The 22,993-nt window shown below is 45.7% G+C and overlaps 1 protein-coding gene across 8 annotated transcripts in view; it reads right to left on the reverse strand.

The window, feature by feature from the left end:
- sorbs1 (sorbin and SH3 domain containing 1) overlaps positions 1-20,335 on the reverse strand; it is a 32,706-nt gene extending 12,371 nt beyond the window's left edge. The window contains exons 1-15 of one of the 8 annotated variants that reach the window (XM_029834698.1): positions 14,749-14,898; positions 13,047-13,089; positions 12,798-12,884; positions 12,415-12,531; positions 11,666-11,772; positions 11,210-11,351; positions 10,966-10,998; positions 9,968-10,101; positions 9,770-9,830; positions 9,569-9,643; positions 8,297-8,332; positions 8,090-8,192; positions 6,883-6,997; positions 4,101-4,178; positions 787-836 (exon numbers count right to left, since the gene is read on the reverse strand). In XM_029834698.1, coding sequence (XP_029690558.1) covers positions 787-836; positions 4,101-4,178; positions 6,883-6,997; positions 8,090-8,192; positions 8,297-8,332; positions 9,569-9,643; positions 9,770-9,830; positions 9,968-10,101; positions 10,966-10,998; positions 11,210-11,351; positions 11,666-11,772; positions 12,415-12,531; positions 12,798-12,884; positions 13,047-13,089; positions 14,749-14,838 — 1,271 coding nt within the window. In that variant the 5' untranslated portion in view covers positions 14,839-14,898. Of the gene's footprint in view, positions 1-786; positions 837-4,100; positions 4,179-6,882; positions 6,998-8,089; positions 8,193-8,296; positions 8,333-9,568; positions 9,644-9,769; positions 9,831-9,967; positions 10,102-10,965; positions 10,999-11,209; positions 11,352-11,665; positions 11,773-12,414; positions 12,532-12,797; positions 12,885-13,046; positions 13,090-14,748; positions 14,902-20,217 lie in introns of those variants that run through there. The other 7 variants (XM_029834704.1, XM_029834700.1, XM_029834699.1 and 4 more) reach the window with 7 other exon arrangements.
- Between the last annotated feature and the right edge of the window lie 2,658 nt (positions 20,336-22,993).

The following is a 22,993-nucleotide window of genomic DNA, read 5'->3' on the forward strand; positions in this document are numbered from 1 at the left end:
ACAAAACAACACAACATCCTGCTCAGAACATATGCGCCTTTGAAGGAAGATAGTTTTACGACTTGAGGTCTCCTCGGAAAAGTATAGTGGGGCAAATTTCTGGAAAGAAACCTCACTAAACAGACAAACAAACCAACTCTTCCTTTCCCAATAAAGCATAAAGGAGAGGATTGATCATTTCGGTGGGCCGGTTCTCAGCCAAATTTTCGCCAGGGTGACATAATGGTTTGAACAGATGGAAACTTCTTGGTAGAAATGGAGGGAGAGCGCTCTCTGTAGCACAAGACCGTCGTCAGGCTCGATCGCAAATTCCTTACATTTTATTGCACAAGCAAAAATAGAGGACGTTGATCGTTGATGGGAGCAAAACTAAAAAGATCAAGGGCTTGCCGGGCTTTGGTTTAGCATCCTCTTTCATACCGGAGCCGCTGCTCAGAGCTGTGTACACGCGAACACTCCCATTCAGAGGGAGATAACGGTTTTTGAGTTATGCGGCAGCTGGGTAAGTTCCCTCGATCCTAGTGACATCCACATTGCTGCCTTTAAATAAATCACCACATAGCTGCTGTGTCTCAACACTAGAGACACCCACCTAAAAACCCCCATGAAATACCCGCGGAGAACACCCTAACTGGTTGGCTTCTTGTTAGCGGGATCTCTGTGGGGAGCAGGAGCGTCCCCGCGAGAAATTACCAAGTGATTTCAATGAATTCAACACTGTTTGAATCACTCTCGGGTAAAATGAGAAGCACAAGCGCAGAAATAATAGGGGAAGTTTGGACTTACTACTTCTGCAGGTCAGAGGCTGTTTCCAGGGGAGTGAAGGAGGGGGCACTCTGCAACAAACCAAACAAAGAAGTCATTGATAGATCCACAGGAAGCTTTCTTCCAGCTAAAAGAGAGGCAGGATCATTAGCTATGGCCAGTTTCTCTCTTCTTCTCCGCGACGTTTGCTCGCCGGGTTCTGAGTTTTTGTGAGTAGCGGCTTGGTTTCTTAGCCTCTCTGGACTGGGCTTGGCATGGAGGAGTAAGCGTGTGTTTTGGCCTGCATGCAAGTAAGAGAAAAAGAAGTAGCTATGAAGAGAGGCAGAGGGAGGGAGGGAAGGAAGGAGGGCTATGTTTCGGTCAGGGGGCGCCCATGCAGGGAGGGGGCTGACTCAGGCTCAGCCAATCAGCTGCACTCTCTTTTGTGTGGCACTGAGTCACTCTCATTACCAGCGGACCAGACCAGAGGACAATTAACCAGCTGGTGGTGCAAGGAGGCCAAATTACACACACACACTCGCGCGCGAGCACGCACACAAGCACGCGCAAGAAGTCAAAAAGTGACGCAAATTAAGTGTAAATAACAAAGAGCCGCTCGTCGCAACATAATTGTAGCAGAAGGGGAAAAGCAAAGAAAGAATCTGGAAACTCAAAGTGGGCGAATGAATGTTGAAAACAGTGACAAGGGCAGATATTATTGGTGCTTCACTGTCGCTACCGTCTCAAAAACAAATTCATTGTTGTAGCACCTGCTAGCATTTTTAATGGTTTGGTGCAGGCTAATTTTAGCCCGCTGTTTCTGTTGCTTTCCCTCACTTGGGACGTCACAGCTAGTAAAAATAACAGACCAGACAGGGGCACTATGAATAAGAGCACAAGTGTTGTTTGCAAATACGATTGCACAATCCCTGCCCCAGCCAGCCTGGCCCTGTTGCTAATACCACATCCACTTCCCCGTGGTGAGGCCAAGCATCCACTTTCCAACCAATGACCGGACAAGGAGCATTCTCACAGCTCATTTGCCACAACATGCCTTTCCACTTAGTTGCCAGGGCAGGATGATCATTAATAACCCTTCAGAATAAATGTCTATCTTTATAAGAATGGCCCATCAGGCTGGCAGGTCTGTAGCGTGATCTATTTATAAAGCCAAATGTTCCATGTCAACCCAAGAATAATAATCCGCCGTTCTTCCTTCCTCCACCTCCTTTGTATCCCCCTCAACTAGGGGCTAATGACAGAGGATAGTGTCCTCAAAACACCCCTGGTTAATTGGGCCCACTTACAGATATCACTGTTGGAAAATAAACAGGAAGCAGTCACAGAGAGCTTATCTCCAATATACGAATGGAATCATAGCTTGGGTATTTAGAGGATGTCCTATTTGATGGGTAATGTCCATCCCTGTTCAAACTGTAATCCCACACTTATCACATTAGTCAGAGGCAGTTTCTTTGGGTTCAGAATCATAGAAGCAGTAAAACGGGCTTGAGCCAATAAAGTCAGGGGCAGCGGTTAACACGACTTCCACGGATCCATGAAAGGTCCGAAGCCGTATCGGAACACGGATCAAGGGAACGCTGATGACAACACTTCAGCACAATTTTCCTGTGCGCTGCTCCAAACAGGTGCGCCCCCCCCCCCCCCCCCCCCCCCCCTCTCCTCCCCTGACCACCGGTATTCTGCTTTCATATTCAAAATAACAGTCCTGAGTCAGTCGCGGTAACATCACATCGTCTGCACTAAACGATTAAACCTAAAGGTTAAGTGTGAAACGGAGGATAAATATGACAGCACAATGAGCTGGCGGGCTTACAGAGTTACCTCCTTTAGAATATGCAGACCCTATGTAACTCTGCACTGAGATAGCCTGGCAGCAGCCCCCGTCATCACACACGGAGGCACCCCGCCGGGGCAGAAATGCTCCTCTGACCGTTGGAATCCACCCTCTTATGCTGTGCGTCATCTGTGAACCTTAACATTGCTTTTTTTTTTTCCTTGAGGCCACAACCTTCTCGTTAATATCAACTAAGTCGTTTCAAGTGGCTTGCTGCTGGGTGATCAAAGGTCTCCATTAGCAGATGAGATGTGACCGCATGATGGGGATATAAAGCGCGTAATGTACAGTGAAAACAGAGATGATGTTAACAGAAATGAAGTGAGATTAAGTACAGCAGCAAAGCTGTGAGGCCCCGGAGCTTCAGGCGACCCTATCAAGCTCTTCTCCAGCCATTTCCCTTCCATTAAAACAGAGGGAACACGGATACGTCAATCAGAACCTGATGAGCCACCGTGTCTGGCTGGGCCTTAAGGTCAGATTCTGCGCATACCAGGTGCAGCTTTAGAAGTGACTATGACATTAAACAGGAGCCAGTCACCAAGCTGGCCTCATCTGGCAAACATCCACGCTGTCATGAGACAGATTCTGCCTGTCTCCAGCCCTAAACCTCCTCCACATTTCGCCCCGACCTGGAGCTGCGGCGTCTCCCCTCGTGTTGGGGCTCCGAGAAGAATCGTCTGTCGTATGGTAGCCGCGAGGCAGATGATCCCGGGCGTGGCTCGGACTTACAGAGGGCAAGGACGCATAACATCTGTTTGTGGGCGCCAGCGCCACAGTTGTCGGGTGCCGGTGGAGGCACATGTCAACGCGTCTGCACCCATTTGGTTCTTTTATAAGTATTTCTATCAGATAACAGATGGGCAGCAATTATTATTTCAAGGGGCCGGGGTTTATTCTGGAGCTTAGGCCTTCTAAGTGAAGAGTGACTACCGCATGAATGACCGGCCCAGACCTCTTGATTATGATAGGTATTCTAATTGGTAAAGTAGTCCTCATGGGTGGGGACATGCAGGAGTGCTGCAAACATAATACAGAGCAGGACGCGCTGACAAAACACACTACAGTGCTGCGCTAATTTAATTGGTCCTTTATTATGTGTTTGCCCTAATCAGGCAAAGCCAAACATTTGCGTGAGTAACACGAGCGTTGTTCTCATTGAGCCTCACTCCTACTGTTCTATTATGGGAGGTGATGATGAGCAATTCACCAAGCGCCTTGTAAAAAAGGTTCTGCTGGTAGCAGAGGAAGAAAGTGAAAGATTAAAGCAAACAAAGAGAGTACATTGAAACAATGAGGCCGCGCGGAGAAGCAAGTGTCACAAATTTAGTGTGGCTTCCTCGCAATGCTTCGGCTGAGCAGGTCAGTATGCAGGTGAATCTGTGGAGAGAAGCCGCAGCTGTCCTTTTTGACAGACGCCGTTTGTTTAGACATTAAACACGCACGTTATCACATGCACAGAAATCAATGGAGTGTCACGTGACGGTGACCCACTTACCGCTTTGTCAAACTCCATCTCTGAAAAGAATTTATACCAAGGCTCATTCTCTAAATCTACATCTTCTGGACTTACATCCTGAGTGTTGAGGCATGGCAACAAGAAGAGGAGGAAAAAGACAAAGAGAAGACAGTTCAGACAGACCAGCACAGACTGTACACACCCAGGCAATGAGAGCACAATGGCGGCTAACTGAGCCAGAAACACCGAGCTTGCTCCATTTGAGTTTACCTGCAGGATTCCTTCACAAAAAGGCTGTTAGAGGAAAACTTACTTAGGCAGAAACAGAAACGCAGAGTGAATGAAAGCTCTCTGACATGAGATAAATAGACCTCAGTTAGCTTAGGGGAGCATAAAGACTTGACAGCTAGCTTGCTAGTAGCATCCTAATATCTCTTTACCTCACGTGTTTATTAAATTAGTCCCTGGCGCCATTACAGTGAATAACAAAACAATTTTCTGCTTTGTTTTTGTAGATTCTGCAAATGAGGTTCAACAGATATTGAGCATTGATACTGTTAGCTGGAGTGATGCTAAGCCTAAGAGTGAACAGCACTAATTAAAATATAGAGTGATCATATCATTTCCCCTCCCCCATCTCAGTGACAATATATGATTATGTTTCAACTTAAAATGCACAGTTGCAATTTGCTAGTGGTTTTTGTCTAAATGTCTGTGTTATCTTAATATTTTTGTTTCCACCATTCAGAATTTGATGGCTTTAAGACAGAATAATCACGGCGAAACTGAAACGTACATCTTCAGCTTTATTAAGGTTGTTGCACAATGAAGTTACCATTTAGGGAAATATGCTCGTTCCTTAGATACTGGCTGAAATCTGGAGTCTATTTGACATCATATATTTGATTGTGGCTCCAGAATATTGGCTGCTTTCACATTAAAATTCATGTTGAAGAACTTTTAACGAAGCTGATGCCTTTATTGGGGTTTTATTATGTTAAAGAACTTGTGTTTACATCAGTACTGTAGAAAGCAGATCGTATTTACTACCTTTTATTGGTCTGTGATGTCACTTAATTGCCTCTCCTACTCGCTTGGCAACTGCATTTATTACTGGTGGTGGGTCTATTACGCATCGCTGCCAACTCTACCACAGTGTAAACTGGACTTGCTTGTCTATCAGAAGGGAGCAACGCTGTTTAGAAGGCATTTAGTAATAAACTTCCTGTCTATTTGACGGGGATGGGGTGGGAAGGGGAGGGGGGGTGCTGCTGAAGGGTATTTTTTCCCCTTTTAAATGGAATAATTAGCTGCCCCAGCTTCAGTTGATTCAGCTGATTCATTTAAATTAGGGCTGTCAAAATGAACGTGATAATCCAGCAACGTAACTAATGTGATTAGAATTTTATTAAACACAATTGAGGAGGCATTTAGGGCAGTTTGTCCAAGCAGAGTTACAGTTGTGCGCGTGTAAATTTAGAAATAATAAATAAATCAAATTAATCCACCGCAGCCCTCTGATTAAAACTGAAATTGTTTAACAGCACTAGTTTGAATCATTTTAAAGGCATTCCTACTGATGTCATTCTATCTCAATGTCACCATTCTTGTTGATTTTATGGTTTGTGTGTATTTTGTTGGTATTTTTGCTGTTTTGTAGAGTGATTTGTATCTTTCTGTCCTGAACTTTGTGGTTATCGCATCAATAGAAAAGAGAGCTTGCAAATTCTTAATTCGCCGGGTGAAGCACCAGTCAAGACCAACCACATATCTACATCTGAAATCAACTGATACACCCAACAAAACCTTATCGAATCCTTTTTTTTTTAGCCAGTTAGCATCCCTGTCCTGTTATAGCTTACCATTGTGTCACTATTACCATTCCACTATGGGCATATTACACATGAATAGAGTACAAACTGACTTTCAAGCATGACCTCAGGCCTCTCTGTGGCTTTTGGAGCTTGATCCTTTGAGGGAAAGTGTGGACTAATGCTAGCGTCTATCATTAAACCACCCGCCTGTCATTCAGACAGAGCTACTGTCACTTGAGCTGCTTGGTCTCTGTGCTGTTGATGTTTGCGTCCACTCACAACACGACTGTAGAAATGAAAAGATCTTTTATGCAAAATGCAACGAGAACACTGACCCGTAACAACTCAACACGTAACAGCAAATTAACAGCAACGTCCATTATTCCAAGTGGAGCAAGCGGATTTGTTGACACTGGTACGGAGCCAGATCCGAATGAGCAACACCAACTAGTTTGATGTGCATCAAACAGACAGTAATTACACATCCGTGCCCTCTATTACATAAAAGGGAAATACAAACTCATCTCTAAAATCCAAGCTGTGGTGCCTAAAGGTTATAAAAGAGATGATTTGGGGCCCGAGGCTTGTTAAATAATACGATGGCAGCGGATTCGACTCGGATTGTTCGACTCGGATTGTTAGGAGCTCAGACAGGAGTCACGGCTCGTCCACAGCATCCATGTTGGTGTCCTGGCTGGAGTCCTCTCACAGCGAGCAGTTCCGCTCCACTAACCTTAAATTGAATAGAGGAAGACAGATTTCCTGGTAACTGATCACCCCCCCCCACCGTAGCCAGGGAGCATCATCTGTCACTGCACCGGACCACCTTTCAGGAATTTTGAGCACAACGGTAGTTCAGGCTGTGCAGACGCAGCTGTTAATGAAGGAGCCGTCAGAAGGGGTGCTGAGCGGCGGGTGGAGGATAGGGAACAGCTCACACGACATGCACGCCGACCGACGCGGGGGGAGAAAGAGAGAGAATGAAAGAGGCGGGCGAGTTAGCATACCGTCCTCTCCAGCTTGAGCACTGATGATTTCCCCGGCTCGTACTCAAAGATGCTCTTGGGCTCCGCGCGGTACTTCCTGGTGTCGACTTTCTTATCCGGGGGCTCCCACTCGTTTCTGCGGAGAGGCGGGTGTCACGGAGGGGTGGGGGGGTGGCAGCCAATCCTTATCAAATAGTCTCCATGGTAACCTGCACAGTCTATGATTTTTTTTCACTATAAAGATGTCTGCCTTCATTATCCTTGCTCTCTCTCTCCCTCCCTGTCCCTCCTTCCCTCTCTCTCTCCCTGCCTCTCTCTCTCTGCCTCCCTCCTTCTCTCCCCCTTCCTCTCTCCCTTTCTCCCTCCCTCTCTCTCTCCCCCTTCCTGTCTCCCTTTCTCTCCCTCTCTCCCCCTGTCTGTCTCCCCTCTCTCTTCCTTTCTCTCCCTCCCCCTCTCCCCCTTCCTCTCTCTATTTATCTCACCCTCTCCCTCCCTCCTCCTTCCTCTCTCCCTCCCTGCCCCCTCTGTCTGTCTCTCCCTGTCTCTCTTTCTCCCCTTTCTCTCTCCCTTTCTCCCTCCTCTTTCTCTCTCCTCCTTCCTCTCTCCCTTTATCTTCCCCCTCTCTTTCTCTCTCCTCCTTCCTCTCTCCCTTTATCTTCCTCCCCCTCTCTCCCCTTCCCTTTCTCTCCCTCCTTCTCCCTCTCTCCCTCCCCCTTTCTGTTTGCCTCTCCCTCCCCTCCCCCTCTCTGTTTGCCTCTCCCTCTCTCTCTGCCTCCCTCTCTCTGTCTCCCTCCCCTTCTCAATCTCTCTCCCCTTCTTTCTCTCTCCCTTTCCCTCCTCCCTCTCTCTCTCTCCCTCTTCCTCCCCTCCTTCTCCCCGTCTCTCTCTGCCTCCCTCCCTCTCTTACCCTTTCTCCATCTCTCTCCCCTTCTTTCTCCCCCTTCCTCTCTCTCCCCCTCCTTCTCCCTCTCTCTCAGTCTGCCTCCCTCTCGCTCTCCTGATAATCCAATTCACAGTTGACTCTACCTTGGTAATTTAATCAGTCAACATTGTTTGACAATGTGATGAAACCAGACTTCCTGTATACATTTTCTTTCTATATTTTTAGTGTTTTCTTTTGTAAATGAAATTGCTATTCAACTATTGTCATTTCAATGAGAGGAAAATTAATTAACAAGTAGTTAGAGTTGAAATTTTCTCATTTGTTTAATCATTGACCATCATGTACCTTTTGGTGGAGGGTTTGAGGGAAGAGGACCGCGCTGGTACAGGCATCGAGCAGCCTTTTGAATCCACCTCAATGTTGCTTTTTGAGCGTGGGACCGTCTTCACTGATAAAAGTCACACCAATATTGATCAGCATCAACAGCCTGATGTTCTCAGTGGTTACGTGGAAAAACATGAATGCAGCGTGTCGGCGATGAATAAAACTCACCATCTTTCAAGTAACCGAATGGACTGGGACCATCGTCTGAAAACAGCACAGGAAGGAATGAGCTGAGAAAAGTTTCTACCGAAAAGTAGCAGACTTTAGTAATAGACTAAATAATTCAGGAGATTTTCTCACAGGCTCTCGCCCTCCATTAGGCCAAGCATTACAGCTTGAACAGTGTTAAAACAGAGCACTTTACAGGAACCAATATTGAACTAAAAACAGATCACAGTGTCAATAAGCGTCAAGGTCCTGAACGATTAATATAATGCAACTCAAAAGACCTCAACTGTCACGATCAGGAAGCTCGACAGTCATGGAGAAGCCAGAATTACGTGTTATTGTTAAAAACCGTGACACATTTTGAATAATAAATCACTATGTGGACAGGATGTAATTTTTTTTTTCATATTTTATGCATGTCCTTCTACAACTGACAAACTGCAGTAACACGACTTGACCTAAAGAGGGCGCACTGCCTTCAGGGCCAAACCAGGCAGCAGCAACAGAGCTGCACCACCACCTAGTGGCCACAGTGAGACACTACACGTTATCTTCTCCAGTCTGACAACGCCTCCCGATTTAAGGGAAATCTTTTAGAAATCATAAAGATTTAATATAGTCGAAGAGAAAAAAGCCAAACAGAATGAGTGTTTGCAATGTTATTAAATAAAAGTGTAATGACACAATGGAGGTTTACATATTTTCCTAATCAAGACCTCATGACAAATCATATTTTAGATGACAAATCCAAATTAATTCTATAGGTCATTGTAAGTTTTTTTTTGGAACCATAAAATGGACAGAACTGATGAGGAGACGCTCATATATTTATATTTGTCCCAAATGGGACCATCAAATCAAATGGCTATTTCCCACAAGTCTTTTAAAAATGTCCCATCCACAGACAATAATCTTTTATTATTACTTGTCTTTTATTCATGCAGGATTTGTTTTTTTGTCCAGGCATCTTTTAATGATTAAACACCATCTGTGTCTTCTAGCCTGAGATGCCAAACTATTCCCTCAATTTGAAAATGTTGTCTGTGTTTTTGATCAGGAAATCTGTGTGAAACCTGCAGTTTATTAAAGACTTAAAATAGCGACGCGCTGATACAAAACAGACCTGAGGGGAGGTTAAGTGAAAACACTTCAAATACTTTCGCCGTGGTCAAATATGCGCTTTTGTGGGATGGGTTGACAGCACGGCTCAAGTATCTGAGAAAGGTCTGCGTTAGTGGAGCCGGAGAGAGGGGAGTGACCGCCATCTGGTACCTTTTGATTTCACCTGAACGTCATAGTTCTCAGGGAAAATGTAGGAGGGGCGATAAGGGTTTTCCTCAATGGACTCTGAGCACAGTGATGGAGAGACAGCACAGTGTGACATAACATCCACAACATGCAAATGGTGACAGAACGACGTATAAAGCAGGCAAAACGATCCCGTGGCGCACGGAAACAAATGCATAAACCTACCAGGTATCTTGTGTATCTGTTTGAACATTGTCTTGTACCAGTCCTTGGATTTTTCAGTGTTCTGAAAGTCAAATATGGAAATAACATGTTATGAGGTAATATTAGAATTGTAACGATCCACTTCTTGGAATTTAAACTGAAGAGCCGCTGCAGCTAATTCATTCATTCCTCAGTTGGACGTGAGGACGCTGTTCTTACCCGTACGGGCGCCACGGGTCTGTTGAGAGGAGGAGAGTGCAGCGGCAGCCGCGTTCTGGTCCAGTCCATGTCAGGCCCCGGACTGACCGAGTCTCTACCGGGATCAGGACTTTTGTCCCTTTCTGGGGTCGGATCTATGACAGAAAGCATCGTCATGAGGAGCCTCATCGGGCACCATGACAGTGAGAATAATTCTGTAACTGTAAAATAAATGACAATAATGTTATTACCATACACATAGAACATAGAAGCTGAGCTTGTCTGATATGATGCTTTTTTTCTCTACACTTTCTTATAAATGTAGCAGAATCTCAGTAATACTAATAATTCTTATTTTCACAATTTCAACTAAAAAAACACCAAAAAAAAAAAATCAGCCTCACTGTAAACAGCTTGTATTAATCATTTATAACCAAAAGGCAAACACAGCCCCATTAAACTGTAAAAATATTCTACCTGGCATTAAGAATGAGATGCACAACAGAGAACAAACACAAACATTCTTGGCATTTTGCAAATAATCCTCTCATGTAAAACCATCAGGACTGATTAATGATGAAAGGATTCCATTAGTCAGTTAGCATTGATTAGAAATCATTGATGTAATGTTAAACCCTTTCGATAAGGCAACGCTTTACCAGTTGTAAATAGTTTTACAGGGATATTAATCATAAAGCAGTTGAAAATTAATCAAACAAATGGATGTTGTCAAATTTAGCATTTTTATATTGAATTATGCAGCTTTTATATTGTGTTTTATATTTTATTCATAAACCATTTCTAAAATATTTTTCTTTCGACTTCTAAAATAAAATACCACAGATGTTAATCTAATCTGAGTTATTATTTAATGAGGATTTTGTATTTATACTCAGATTAGAGTCATTTGACTGATTCGTGGAAAATGACAAAAAGCTCAGCAACAAAAGTGAACATAAAGTGCAACATAAAATCACAAAATTGGGTGCATTTGAAATCTGTGGGAGCCCAGTGCGTACCTCTGGAATGAGAAAGGTGCTTGTTCTGCTCTGCTGTGAGAGAAAACAAATGAAAACAGACAAGGACAGGACAGTGACCCATGACATGCATATGCAACACAGCGCAGGACAAGACAATCGATCACAGATAAGACGTCATTGAGATCAAGCAACAGCCAGCTAATTTCCAACCCAGATGTGCAACCATGAACACTATAAAGCTTAAAACCTTCCCATAAGCATTCCCGCAGGCGCCCGCGCTCACCTCTGTTGTGCTGCAGCAGCACGATGGTGGGGTTAACGGTGCTGGTGCAGGGATAAACAGAGCTGGAACCCGATGTGATGCAGATCTGAGGGTCGGCGGATGATGGGGTCGGGAATTGGTTGATGGGTTCTGGTGAATACACCTGAGAGTGAGGAGAAAAGGCACTGAAATTCACCGCTTGAAGAGGCGAACACAATGCCTGGTGAGGTGGAGGAAAACAGTCTGTAGGGACTTGAGCTGAGAAGCAGAGGGTTGTTGGTTCAAGCCCTGGAGTGGACAACACATGGAAGGCCTTCTGGTAGCAGGGGGGAGGTGCCAGGACACCTTCGGAGCACCGCCGAGGTACTGTTGAGCAGGTTGCATACTTCATATGCAGCCGGGATAGGCTCCAGCACCCTCCCAGTGACCCCGAAGGGAATAACGCGGTCAAGAAAGGAGAGCAGGAGGAAAGCATACCTGGTACTGAAGGCTGTTTACAGGAGGCAGCTCAGTTGTTATGTCCCTCTGCCCCTCCGCCAGCCCCGGTTTGGAGCTGTCACCATTAATCCGGCTTGTCCAGTCCCCTAAAACAAGTCCACAATCCGAGTGTAATAAACGTAGAGCTTTCCAGGGAACGTGGGGTGGGAAACCACAAAAAAAACCAACTAATTCCTGGCCAAATAAATCTCCATTTCACCCTGTTCGGTATCAATATCAATATGTCTGGTGGTTTCCTCTGTTAAATATTCACAGAACAAAAAAAAAAAAAAGATTCTCCCACAATCAGTGAACTCTGTCACCTGAACAAAGAGCCTATTCAATCAGCTGTAAAGGCCATTTGTTCGCTGGCCTTTCTGTCCGGCCTCACCAACAATTCCAGTATCTCCCCAAAAAGCCATGGCCGGCCCCCAGTATGGAACATAGGCCCACAGTCATGGTGCCCTGCTCAAAAGTGCAGCGTAGGCGGCTCATGACAAAAACGCTCTTTGACACGCCTGTGAAAATACGAGCAATCGATGGCCTTTATCTGCACTTTAAAACATGGCAACTTACATAATCCTGGCCACGCGGCAATAAAAAAAAAGTCTTTAAAGGCAACTTTGCACCTTGAGAAATAAACACGATCAGAATGTGCAGCGTGTTCCTTCTCTCACATGAGCAGGCAACCATCATATTGTCGCATCACGCGCTGAGCTGTGCGCAAACAGCTGTTTCCCGTGACTTACTTGGTGTCGTGAAGGTGTTTGGCTTTTCGGTGATGTGACCTTCATCGTCGATGTGGACGAGGGTGGCCCTCAGAGTGACGACACCCCTCCCTTTGCTCACTCTGCTGGGGTCTAAATCTAAAAACATGTTAACAGAAATCATCTTCTAGTCATCTTCAGCTCCCTCACTGATGCTGGAATCATCTCTAACATGATCATGAAGAGCTAAACATTAAAACCAGGTTGTTAAACAGGTATTCTATGATCTGGTTAAACGAACACGAGTTGGAAGTGGAGCAACTGGAAACTCTCCTTTCTCTGCACATGCTGGTGGTGCGTTGTCTTTTACGATCTCTCTGTCCGTGTTGTCGGACCTGAAAAGATTAATGAGGCGGGTTCGTCACCTGCTGCAGGAATGAGGTCCGGAGAGCCTTTCATGGCGCCCACAGGTGTGATCCTCACGGCGCCAACTGCTCGAGGGCCTGACGGGACTAGAAAGCAACATTCTTGTGTGAAGATATGGAAGGAAAGAGCTTAAATACAGTCAGAGAATTTGTGTTTGCGCTTAACTGGTCGAATTAAAGACATTTTTGAATTACAAAAATAGTGGTGATACTTAATTAATGAATTAAATAATTCGTGTGAAGACTCACCGAGAGAAGCGCTCGGCCTTATGCTGCCCTCTTCTGGAGAGGCCTGGAAACACAGCAACACACAACCAAAAATTCAACTTAGGTCATGTAAAACATGAACAACAACAACAACAACAATAATAAAAATAATGCAACTATCCACAGGATCAACATCGTATGTGACATTATATAGAACATTTCCTCATTAAAACTTAATTATCAGTTGTGTATCAAAGTAAAAATACTACACTACTGGTTAATAAAGGGGTTTATCTTCTACTCTAGACATATCAGGTAACAAAAGCTGAATAATAATTTTTGTGTTCTGTAAATAGCTAAAATAAACTAAGACAATAAGGTCAACGATGTCAGATTCCAGCCTTAAACACAGGGTTTCCTGGTGGGCGAGATCCCGTTTTCATGTTTATGGTTCATCTCAGTGATATTAAAATTCACATTAGTCAAAATAAACACGAGACATGATTGATCTGACTGTTCAGAATAACACATGTGATGCCAACAATAATCTGTTCTCGCTGTGGAAATGAGTGTGGGGAGGAGAAATATGTGAAGAAGAGCCACAGTAGTCTCTCATTGTACCGAGCCAGCACGGCTGATTTAGGATGTTCATATTGAGTCAAGATGATTGAGTCACGACACAAACATGCGCAGGTAGAGAACAGCAACATCTGCTAAATGTAACACATGATACGGATTTTTCACTTGTATCAGCCTAAGGATGATTCAGACTAATGCTGGCGGCTTCTTAACTCTTACTCATGTTGTATCGAGGATTGTACATCAATAAGCTGCTCTGCAAATCAGGCTTTCTACAAAACACGCTTTCCAACTGGAACCCTCCACAAATAGGCCTAAACGGATGGGGAAAATGGGAACAATTTCAAACAGGTCCCAGTGGGACGTGAAGCAAAAGCCTTTTAAAGCAGTCAGAGCCCGAAACACTCCATAATTACAGTCATAAATACAGTCAGAGTTCCTGCTGACCCGCTGCAACAAAGGGAAAGTGTCCATGATTTCCTTTCCAAAACCATTATCAGATATTCCTTCCAGAGGAGCTCGGAGCCAACGTCAACCCTGTTTCCGCTGCATCCTCGGATGAACCCTAAAATGGCCAACGTACAGCACAGGGACACACGGATGCTTGTGAACCTGCCATATATCATAGATAATAGGAAGATGATAGCTCGCAGTGTCCAGCTGGCTGCGCAAACACATGAAAGCAGAGATCACCCTTGGCCTTTTTAGGAAAAGATAGATCAGAGCAGAGCAGCACGAAGCGGGTCATCATCCAGCCGAGGAAAAATGCAGAGAGCAGCGCGGGAACTCCACGCCAAAATAAACAGGAAAATAAGAAGAGATATTATTCCTGTCAAACAGAAAATCACTTGCGACTCATTATAATGCACAGTTTCAAAGGTCAGCCTCAAAACATGGGTAGATTTGGTGACTTAAAAGGTAAAATGGTTCTAAACGCGATGCGGAGGTCAGATTTGAGCGCAGGGAGGACTAAATGGAGAGGCTGAAAGGATGGCAGCATTACCAGTCTGACACCCGGAAGCCTGAGGAAAAACATTCATCAAGTCTTTTTCAAGCACGCGTTTCTCCATCTGAGGTCTTGTGGGGCGTAACTAAAATAGTTTTCCGAAATAAGCAGCTCCCAAAAGGCTCCGAGTACCTCAAAGCGTCCTGGACGGTTACCTACTTGATAAAGTGCGCAGCGAGGCGTCTGTCTGCAGACAACTGGAACGTCTGGAGCCTCCAGAGTTTTGCAGCCGAGCTTTGAGGATCTCATCTCCTGGCTCTGACCTTGACCTCCGCTCGGTTGGGGGTCTGTTTGTTTGTTTTACAACAGGGTGCCCAGATGGGCCTGTCACCACATGCCACCTGAGAATGTGGCACCCACTCAACAACTGTGCGGAGCGGCACATAAAAAACTTCCACCCTCCCCTGTCCCTCCCCCACCGAACCTCCATGATCAGTTCATACCTCATGTTAACATGTGAATGCCTGATGCAGCACTTATCAGTTATTTTGGGATACTTCTGCCAACATCCTGAAATATTTTGTACAGAAAGCTTAGTGTCAGCACTAATGTCTTTATTTCAATAATGTGTGTGTGTGTGTGGGGGGGGGGGTGTTTCTACCTTTTCTCCCCCTTTGATAAGAAGCTTCTGAAAATTTGGGAGCAATAAATAGATTGTCTCTTAACTTCCACAGGGGAGGGGGGTGTCTCTGTGCTGCTGTCAGATGCTGCCTTTAAAGCGAGCTAAGCTAGCACAAAGGGGCTCTCAACACACACTTAGCTCTCGCTGGGCTGTCGGGCCGTTATGTAACGCCGCTTGACTCCTGCTTTGTCAACAAATGGCAGAGAGGATAGAAACTATCCAGCGCTGTGCGTGGATCCCACCAAACAGCTCCAAACATGGCTCGAAAGGGCCGCTCCAGAGCAGCAGCTTATCCACCTAATTGAAGTGAGACCCCCCCCACCCCCCAGCCCTCCCAGCTCTCTTCCATAAACAGCTTCCACGCTGGACGGTGGCCTGGGATTCTACACATACCTCAATGAAGCTATTTGAAGTTCATTTCAAACAAATGGAGCATAAAAGGAAATGTATGCTCAGTAACGGCCACGTCGCTGTCATGAGGGGACGCAGACCACAATCACCCACTCCTGTTGGTAATGGACACAGCTCAAGGGGGATGTGCCTTGGAATTCTTTTGAGCGCTACGTAAATGAAATACCAGAGCGACACACAGCACAGGTGTCATCATTCACGGGGCTCGGTCTCATGGCAGTTCTGGCCTTGTCGGACTCGTGGTCCTCAAAGGTCTGAGGCAGTTGGTTCTAGACCTCTTTGAGGATCCAAACCCATGCCCGCAAAAGCGACTGGGACCTCGACCCCCCACCTTAGACCACTCAGCCAGGTTATCATTCCAGGCCATCAACGAATGGTCCCAGGGTGGGCCAGCGCCATCATCCCAGAGTCGACGACAATTTGTTGCATGTTCCAAACAGATGCAGCGTGAGTTAGCCAGCAATGTTGAGCTTTAGGAGTCGGCGTGGCAGGAATGCCAGCGGGCTGACAGTTTAGGAAGGGGGATGGATCTTTTCAGCAAAAGCTCCGGGCTCCTCTCCAGAAGTCAGGAAAGTTGGATCAGAGAGGCCCCGCAGCCAGGAAAAAGACCCTTTCACCAAAATGGTCCCTCAGGTAATTTTCAGGCGCAACATTTAAAACGCGGAACAAATCTCGAATGAATATTGATCCACGCTGAAATATGCCAATACTGAAATGTCAGCAGTGTCATTTTACAGTAATAATCATACCACAGCGACGATCCTGTCTACCATTGTTTTCATATAAAGTCTGTTAATGTTCAGTTAAACAGACGGCTGATTGTTGCTGAAGTAACTCTGTTCGCTGTCAGTAAGCAGCAATATTTCTGCAGCTTTGACACAAGGAATCACCAGTGGAAGAGATATGTGCTATCGTCAACGTTACAGTGTGTGTCTTCTTGTGCTGCTGGATCAGCGTGGGACTGTTTGCACCCTTTGTTTCAGTCCCAACAGCCCGCTTGTGTGTTACACAATGTCTGCACACGCGGCATAACGTTGATTCTCCAGCTGTCGTGACTCCCGCTCCTTCCTGTATATACTGAGTTCAGAACGTACGATCCGTAATGATGGAAACAAACTCGCTTGTGGCGAGAGAGCCCACAGGGGCGCTGGGAGAACAGAGATAAGTTCGAATCCCCTGGCCCCCGAGGGAGCCAAACCCTTCCAGAAGAGTGCTAACCAGCCTATAATATTATATGTAGTACTATAACTCTACTTCTATAACACTTCTGTGCTGTATTGCGGCCTTTGACGACAGGATTTCGACATCCCCCGACTTAGATGATGCCTCCGGCCTAAATTATGGTGGCTGTTCTTCTAGCCACCGCGCCGTTCGTGTCACGTTTGCGTGTGATGGATGAGGCCTCGCAAAAGTTGCCCGCCAGAGCAGACTGCCGAGGAAATGCTGCTGACCATGCACAATAGAGACTGGGGCCGTGACTGCGGCATTAAACAGAAAACAACGGCAAAAGAAATTATGTCATTTACAGGCTGTTCTTTTCTGGTGTGTGGAAACTAAAAGGACATGTGAATGTCCTGGAGACGCTGATTGCGATGTTCATTAATGTGTCCGTCAGAGATTCCTCCTGGCTTACATAATTGGGCGTGAAACGATCCAACTGTGTGAGAGAGGCAGTTTGCCGAGTGTTTCCCTGTCCCGCTGCTGGATGTTTTGACTCCAACGGAGACGGGAAGCTTTGAGTGCTCTCCCTAATATAACTCGGAGCAGCCGTGTGACAGAACTACCTGATAATTGAGTCATAGGATATGGCGGATGAGCGTGAATATAAACAGAGATGTGATAATCCAGCAATTTTAAGTGCTGTGAAGGCATCCTCGTGTGAAATGAGCGCGCGGCAGGGACGCATCCATCTATCTGGGGAATGTGGTTCCCGGCCATCACACCCAGGCACCAGCGACTCCACCACAGGCAGCTCCATCAACAACAGGCAGCACAACCTTTGGGAGCGTTGGCTGTATTTTACAGCGGGTGATTTAGAAGCCCTGCATCACTGACACTTTGTAATTCCAGCTTTGTTTGTGTGAGATGAGCAGGGTTGGCCGACGACTATTGAAATATCTGCCAACAGCTGCTCATTGCTGTTGTTTTCCATCAGCGGTGGATACGCCACATGGACGGGGGGAGGAGGCTGGATGTGATATCAGCAAGAGGCTTAAATCCATGACTAGTGCATAAATTGCCTCTTTCTCTGTGTTGTTGATGTGTCTGATGGCGGCAGCGGTGGTTGGGGGGGGGGGGGGGGGGGCGTCTTTGTGTCACGGACCTTGAAAAGGCAAAACACAACACTTGAGTCCCATGCACACTTCACCCGACGGCAGCAGAAGGGGAGAGAGCGCACGAGAGGAAAAGGAGGAATGGGGTTACTAAGCAACCTGCTGTAACATTAATGGAGTGGAAACAGAAACCTGGTGTCTGGCAGAAACATCCGGCCTGATCAAAAAAATCTACCCAGCAGCAGCGGCTGTATCCAAAGTCTGAGTAACCGAGACAACACAAACAGATCAGCCTCCACCGTAAACAAACACGGATGCAGTTATTTACCGCCGCTCGTGTTTGCATTAAGCTGGATCTCACCAGTGATGATGAGCTCTGGTCTACGCCGCTCATACTGGTTTTCATAGTGGTTGTTAAAGTTTCTAAAGAGCACATGAGTTCCACAACTGAGCGGTGTTGTATGCCCGTCATTAGTAGCACCAGGATGATCCTGGTGAAAGCAAAACTCAAGTTGACGGGCTCTGTTACATTTTTAACATTTAGATAGGATTTATTTGTTTTTACTGTCTGGCGCATAGAAGAAAGTCAGTGGAATAATAGATGAAAACATTTATCTGGACAGTTTTCAGCAAAGCGTCCGGCAGGAGGTTGGGTTGAGATTACAGAAGAAATAGAGTGAAGATATGAATCTGTGGTGGACACGTGAAAATATCTGGAAATTCGATTCAAGCTGGCTTTGGCGAACCCTTGAAATTCTTTTGCAGATTTGTCCTTCTGACAGTTTGCTCCAGAAATCCAGGCGACCTGTGTAACGTGACTCCAAACCACCGACTGAACATACGTGATAAAATATTAACAAGTGCGGCGTCGCTCCAGGGCTCCCGTCCACACTCCACAGGTTATCAACCGTGTGTGCGAAGCTACAGAGGAACACCACGAACCTGGATTTACTGTTCAAAAACACCAAGAAAACAACTTCGGATGTTCTTGTGAAGTTCTATTGCGCACCCTCTCTGTTTGACCTGCTGTAATTGCTGGAGAACATGTGCAGGAGGTTGGGGTGGCGGCTGCTTGGCTTTGAGCTGCATACCGGACACAAGACCGATGCGTTTGTTCCACTGACCCACGGGAACATATACAGCTCCTCTGCTGACACATACTCAAACAGGCGTGTGCTACTACTCAGTCAATACTCGTCTGATTGACCTGCCAGCAGGAAGTGAGTGGGACGCGAGCTCTGCGCTCCGGGGAGGTTCAAGAACGCCATTTTCCTCAGGGACAGACTCTTTCTAAGATCAATCCAGGACCAGTAGTATGTCCCACTGCTGTAACAGTGTGCGTCCTGTTATTTCTGAGCAAACAGGCCGTATCTCTGTCCAGCGTCGCCCTGTGATAAGACAAGCGGACGACAGCACAAAAACAAACACTAGAACAAGTACTTTGCTGTTCGAATCCGCCTGGCAGCTTGGTGCTCTCCTCAAAGCTGTATGGTGCATTATTTACATTTAGTTATCCATATATTATTTATTTATTTGGGGTCAGATATAGTTTGCAAAGTGCTCCTTTAAAGGTAAATTGTCTTTCTAATCAGATGACAACTGGGACAAGTAGTGCAAATAGTTAAATAGTTAAACAGGTGGGTTTGTATAATTATTGCATGTGTTCAGGTCGCATGCTGTTTTTTCAGACCTTGGACAGACCAGTCATGCAAGAACATGAAATGTGGATCCCGTGTCAATAATTCTATTTACTTTTTGCAGAACATTTTCAGCAGAACATTTTCTGTGCTTTGACAATAAAAAAGCCGATGTCCTTCCATGTCTATTAAGCAGTCACATTCCCCTAAGTGTCTGCTGGTGTCCAAACCATTGAGTGCACCAAACACTGGCCCGTGTAATTCCGCACAATAAACTATTCCTCACGCCTCCATGGCGCATAATTTGCATTCCATTAACTCTTGCTGTCACACTCACAATGACAACCAAGAAGGTTCGTTCACTGCAACCTGCAAACGGAGAAAAAAAACCCGAGAAAATAACAATATGGCAGGTTTTGGGTGGCTATAAAATGATAAGATCGTGGTCGGAGGCTTTCCTCCCGGGAATTAAGCTTCAGAGTGCGGCATCCCTGGATGGATCTACTGCAGCAACTGTCCCAAACCCAAGAACACAGCTGCTCACTCCTGACCACAAATGTCTGATTAAGTCTGCCCGCAAGCTTTGAAACAGGATCCTATAAAGTCAGCCGGCGGCGCGCCGGTGTGAAAACAATAACGCGCGGGTGGAATAAGAGGAGAATCTCCGTGGCAGGAAGACGCTTACCTCTGTGCTCTGGTAATCCAGTGTTGGACTCTGCAGCAGACACACTTCAATGAGCTCTGGGCGCCCACGGCTGCACTCCAGTAGCGTCCTGTCAGCGCGTCAGCCGCACCGCTGCTGCGTCAAAGCCAACGTTATTGCCGCGTTAAACCGGAAGCCTGCCCTTCAAAATAAGGCCTGAAAAATAGATACGGAATTGCAGCTCTGATTATATTCAGGAACCGCGGACGCTGTTTAACTTTGAAAAATCCCGACCATAAATATAACCTACGCTTAAAGTTTCTCACTTTATAGAAATTTCTCCCCAGGACAGTTTTTCTTCTCAAATATGAATCTTGTCCGCAGCCATTCGGTAAATGGGAAATTGTTAACTTTAAAAAAAGAAAAAAGAAAATAATTGGAATATGAATCAGACCGGAACACATTTCAGCGCACGTGTTAAAATGTTATTTTAAAAAAATCTTTAAATTTACAAAAATGTATCTCTAGCACCACCAATCGACCAAATATTTTACTGCACAAAACGCATACATTTATACAAAACCCTAAGGTTTAGGTCACTTTCAATAGTGAGTTTGTTTATAAAAATGCATCATATATGTATACACAATGTCCCCTGTATTTTCTATCGATTAAAATCTATTGATATTGTATTGTAATTGTTGGCACCTGTTTCTTTAGGCAAATTTCACTAAAGTCTCTGCAACCAGTCAGGAGAATACTCAGATTTTATGTTCAATAAGATCTGCACTTTGTATCTCTTTTCAATTTATGTTTGTTCTCACCTCCCAACTGGTTCTGTAGATATTTTTTCAAGTTGTTTGGACCTTTTGTTCAGCGAACAATGAAAATCTTCCACAATATTGGTTTGGTGAAAATGCAGTCAGAAATGTTTAATGTTTTTAATTTGTGCCAATGGGTTGATATTTTTGTGCTCTGCCTCTGGTTCAAACCGTCATTTGTTAGGTTTTTCTGTTTCCTGACTTCAATTCTACCTTTATCTTCTGTCATGCGCCTGTTTTTTGTTGCTGTGTGTTTCCCCTAGGGAGTGCCAGTGACCTGTTTCCTGGATCATGCTGGCTGCTTCTCCACCTTCAGCTGATCAGCATGATTGAAAGGCTTTTAAAGCAGCCAACACCAGCCATCCGTGTTGGTAGTTTCATCCCTGTTGTTGGTAACTGAGCGGTCTCTGACTTTGTAATCCTGCTTTTCTGCTTTATATTAACTGTTGCGTGGTGGAGCACCATTTGTGCTTGGTTTCCCGCACCGTTCACTACCGTTCACACCTTTGTAAACACTGTAAAAAAATCTTTCATGTTGAGTTTCGTTTCCTGTCTGCATTCTCGGGTTCCGTTCTTGCGTTTCTAGTTATGGTAACAGAACGATCTAACCTTAATTGACCCCATAGACAGTGAGTCCCTGCAGCATATTTTGGCCTACCAGGGTGCACTTATTGGCCAGCATGATAAATTCCTTTTGGGCATTTTGAGCTCCCTCCAGGAGCTATCTTCTAAAGTTTATGACTTGCTTCACCCAGCCACCCCGGCATCTTCGGTTCGTTCAGTCAAAATCTGCGTCGGTGGAGAGCTTGGCTCCCCAGACATCAGACATCATTGTTGGTCTCCGGCGCAACCTGCGAGCCTCACGTTCCCATTTCTAGCTGCTACTCAGGTGAGGTAGGTAGAGTTCAACCTTCAACCTCTAATCTATGCTTCGGACAAGGTAAAGATCGCATTTGTGGTAAATTTGTTGCCGGGCTGGGCAGTGGGCAATAGTAGTTATTGAACACCATGCTCCCGTGTCTTCCTCATACAATGTTTGTGACAGAACTCAGGCTAGTATTCGATCATGTGGTTCAGAGTGGCCAATCAGACTATTTAGTTTTTACTCAGGGTTTAGCTTTGGCTGTGGATTATTCGATCCAGGTCCGTATTTATGCAGCAGAGAGCAGTTGAAATGACACTGCACTCCAGGGAGCATTTCTGAGAGGGCTGGACAAGCAATTAAGGGACAAACTTGCGGCTAGAGACACCACCCCTGACCTGGAGTCCCTTATCCCCCTCTCTATCTGCCTGGACAACCGTCTGAGGTAGAGGGCGTGGTCAAGTCAGTCGTTTCATGGTTTTCCTTCATCTAGAGCTCCTGAGGTGGAGATTCCTGGTTCAAGCCTCAAACTTGTGGAGCCCATGCTACTGGGCGGGGCACGACTCTCCCCATTCAAGAGACAGAGGAGACTTTCCTTGAGGGTTTATTTGTATTGTGGAGAGTCTGACCACTACATCGCCTCCTGCCCTTTCAGCCCTAAGACAGTAAGCTAACCCTAACCCTAACCCAGCCCTAACCCTAACCGTAACCCTAACCCTAACCCTAACCTAGCAGGGGGGTTGACGAGCGGTGACTACACCTGCTCCTCCTCTTCCCAGAGGATGCTTCCTGGCACACTCCTGTGGAAACTTGAATCCCTCCATCTTAATATCCTGGTGGATTCTGCTTCAGATGGCTGGTTCATCAGCCAAGAGGTGGTAGAGCAGGCCAAGATCCCGCGATGGAATTACATCATGCCAGAGACAATACTGGATATAGATGGGAGAATCCTCGTGAAGGTAACACACAGAACCATACCTCTCACAATGATTATTTTCCGTGAACCACCGTGAGCAGATTCAGCTGGGGTAATTCCTTCTTCCTCCCTTGGAGTTCTTGGATCACCCTGGCTATGGTCCCATAACCCCCAGTTTAACTAGACTAAGGGCTCGCTAACTGGTTGGAGTGTTTCCTG

This window comes from Takifugu rubripes, chromosome 4, assembly GCF_901000725.2.
Source record: "Takifugu rubripes chromosome 4, fTakRub1.2, whole genome shotgun sequence".
In the NCBI taxonomy this organism is placed as follows: domain Eukaryota; kingdom Metazoa; phylum Chordata; class Actinopteri; order Tetraodontiformes; family Tetraodontidae; genus Takifugu; species Takifugu rubripes.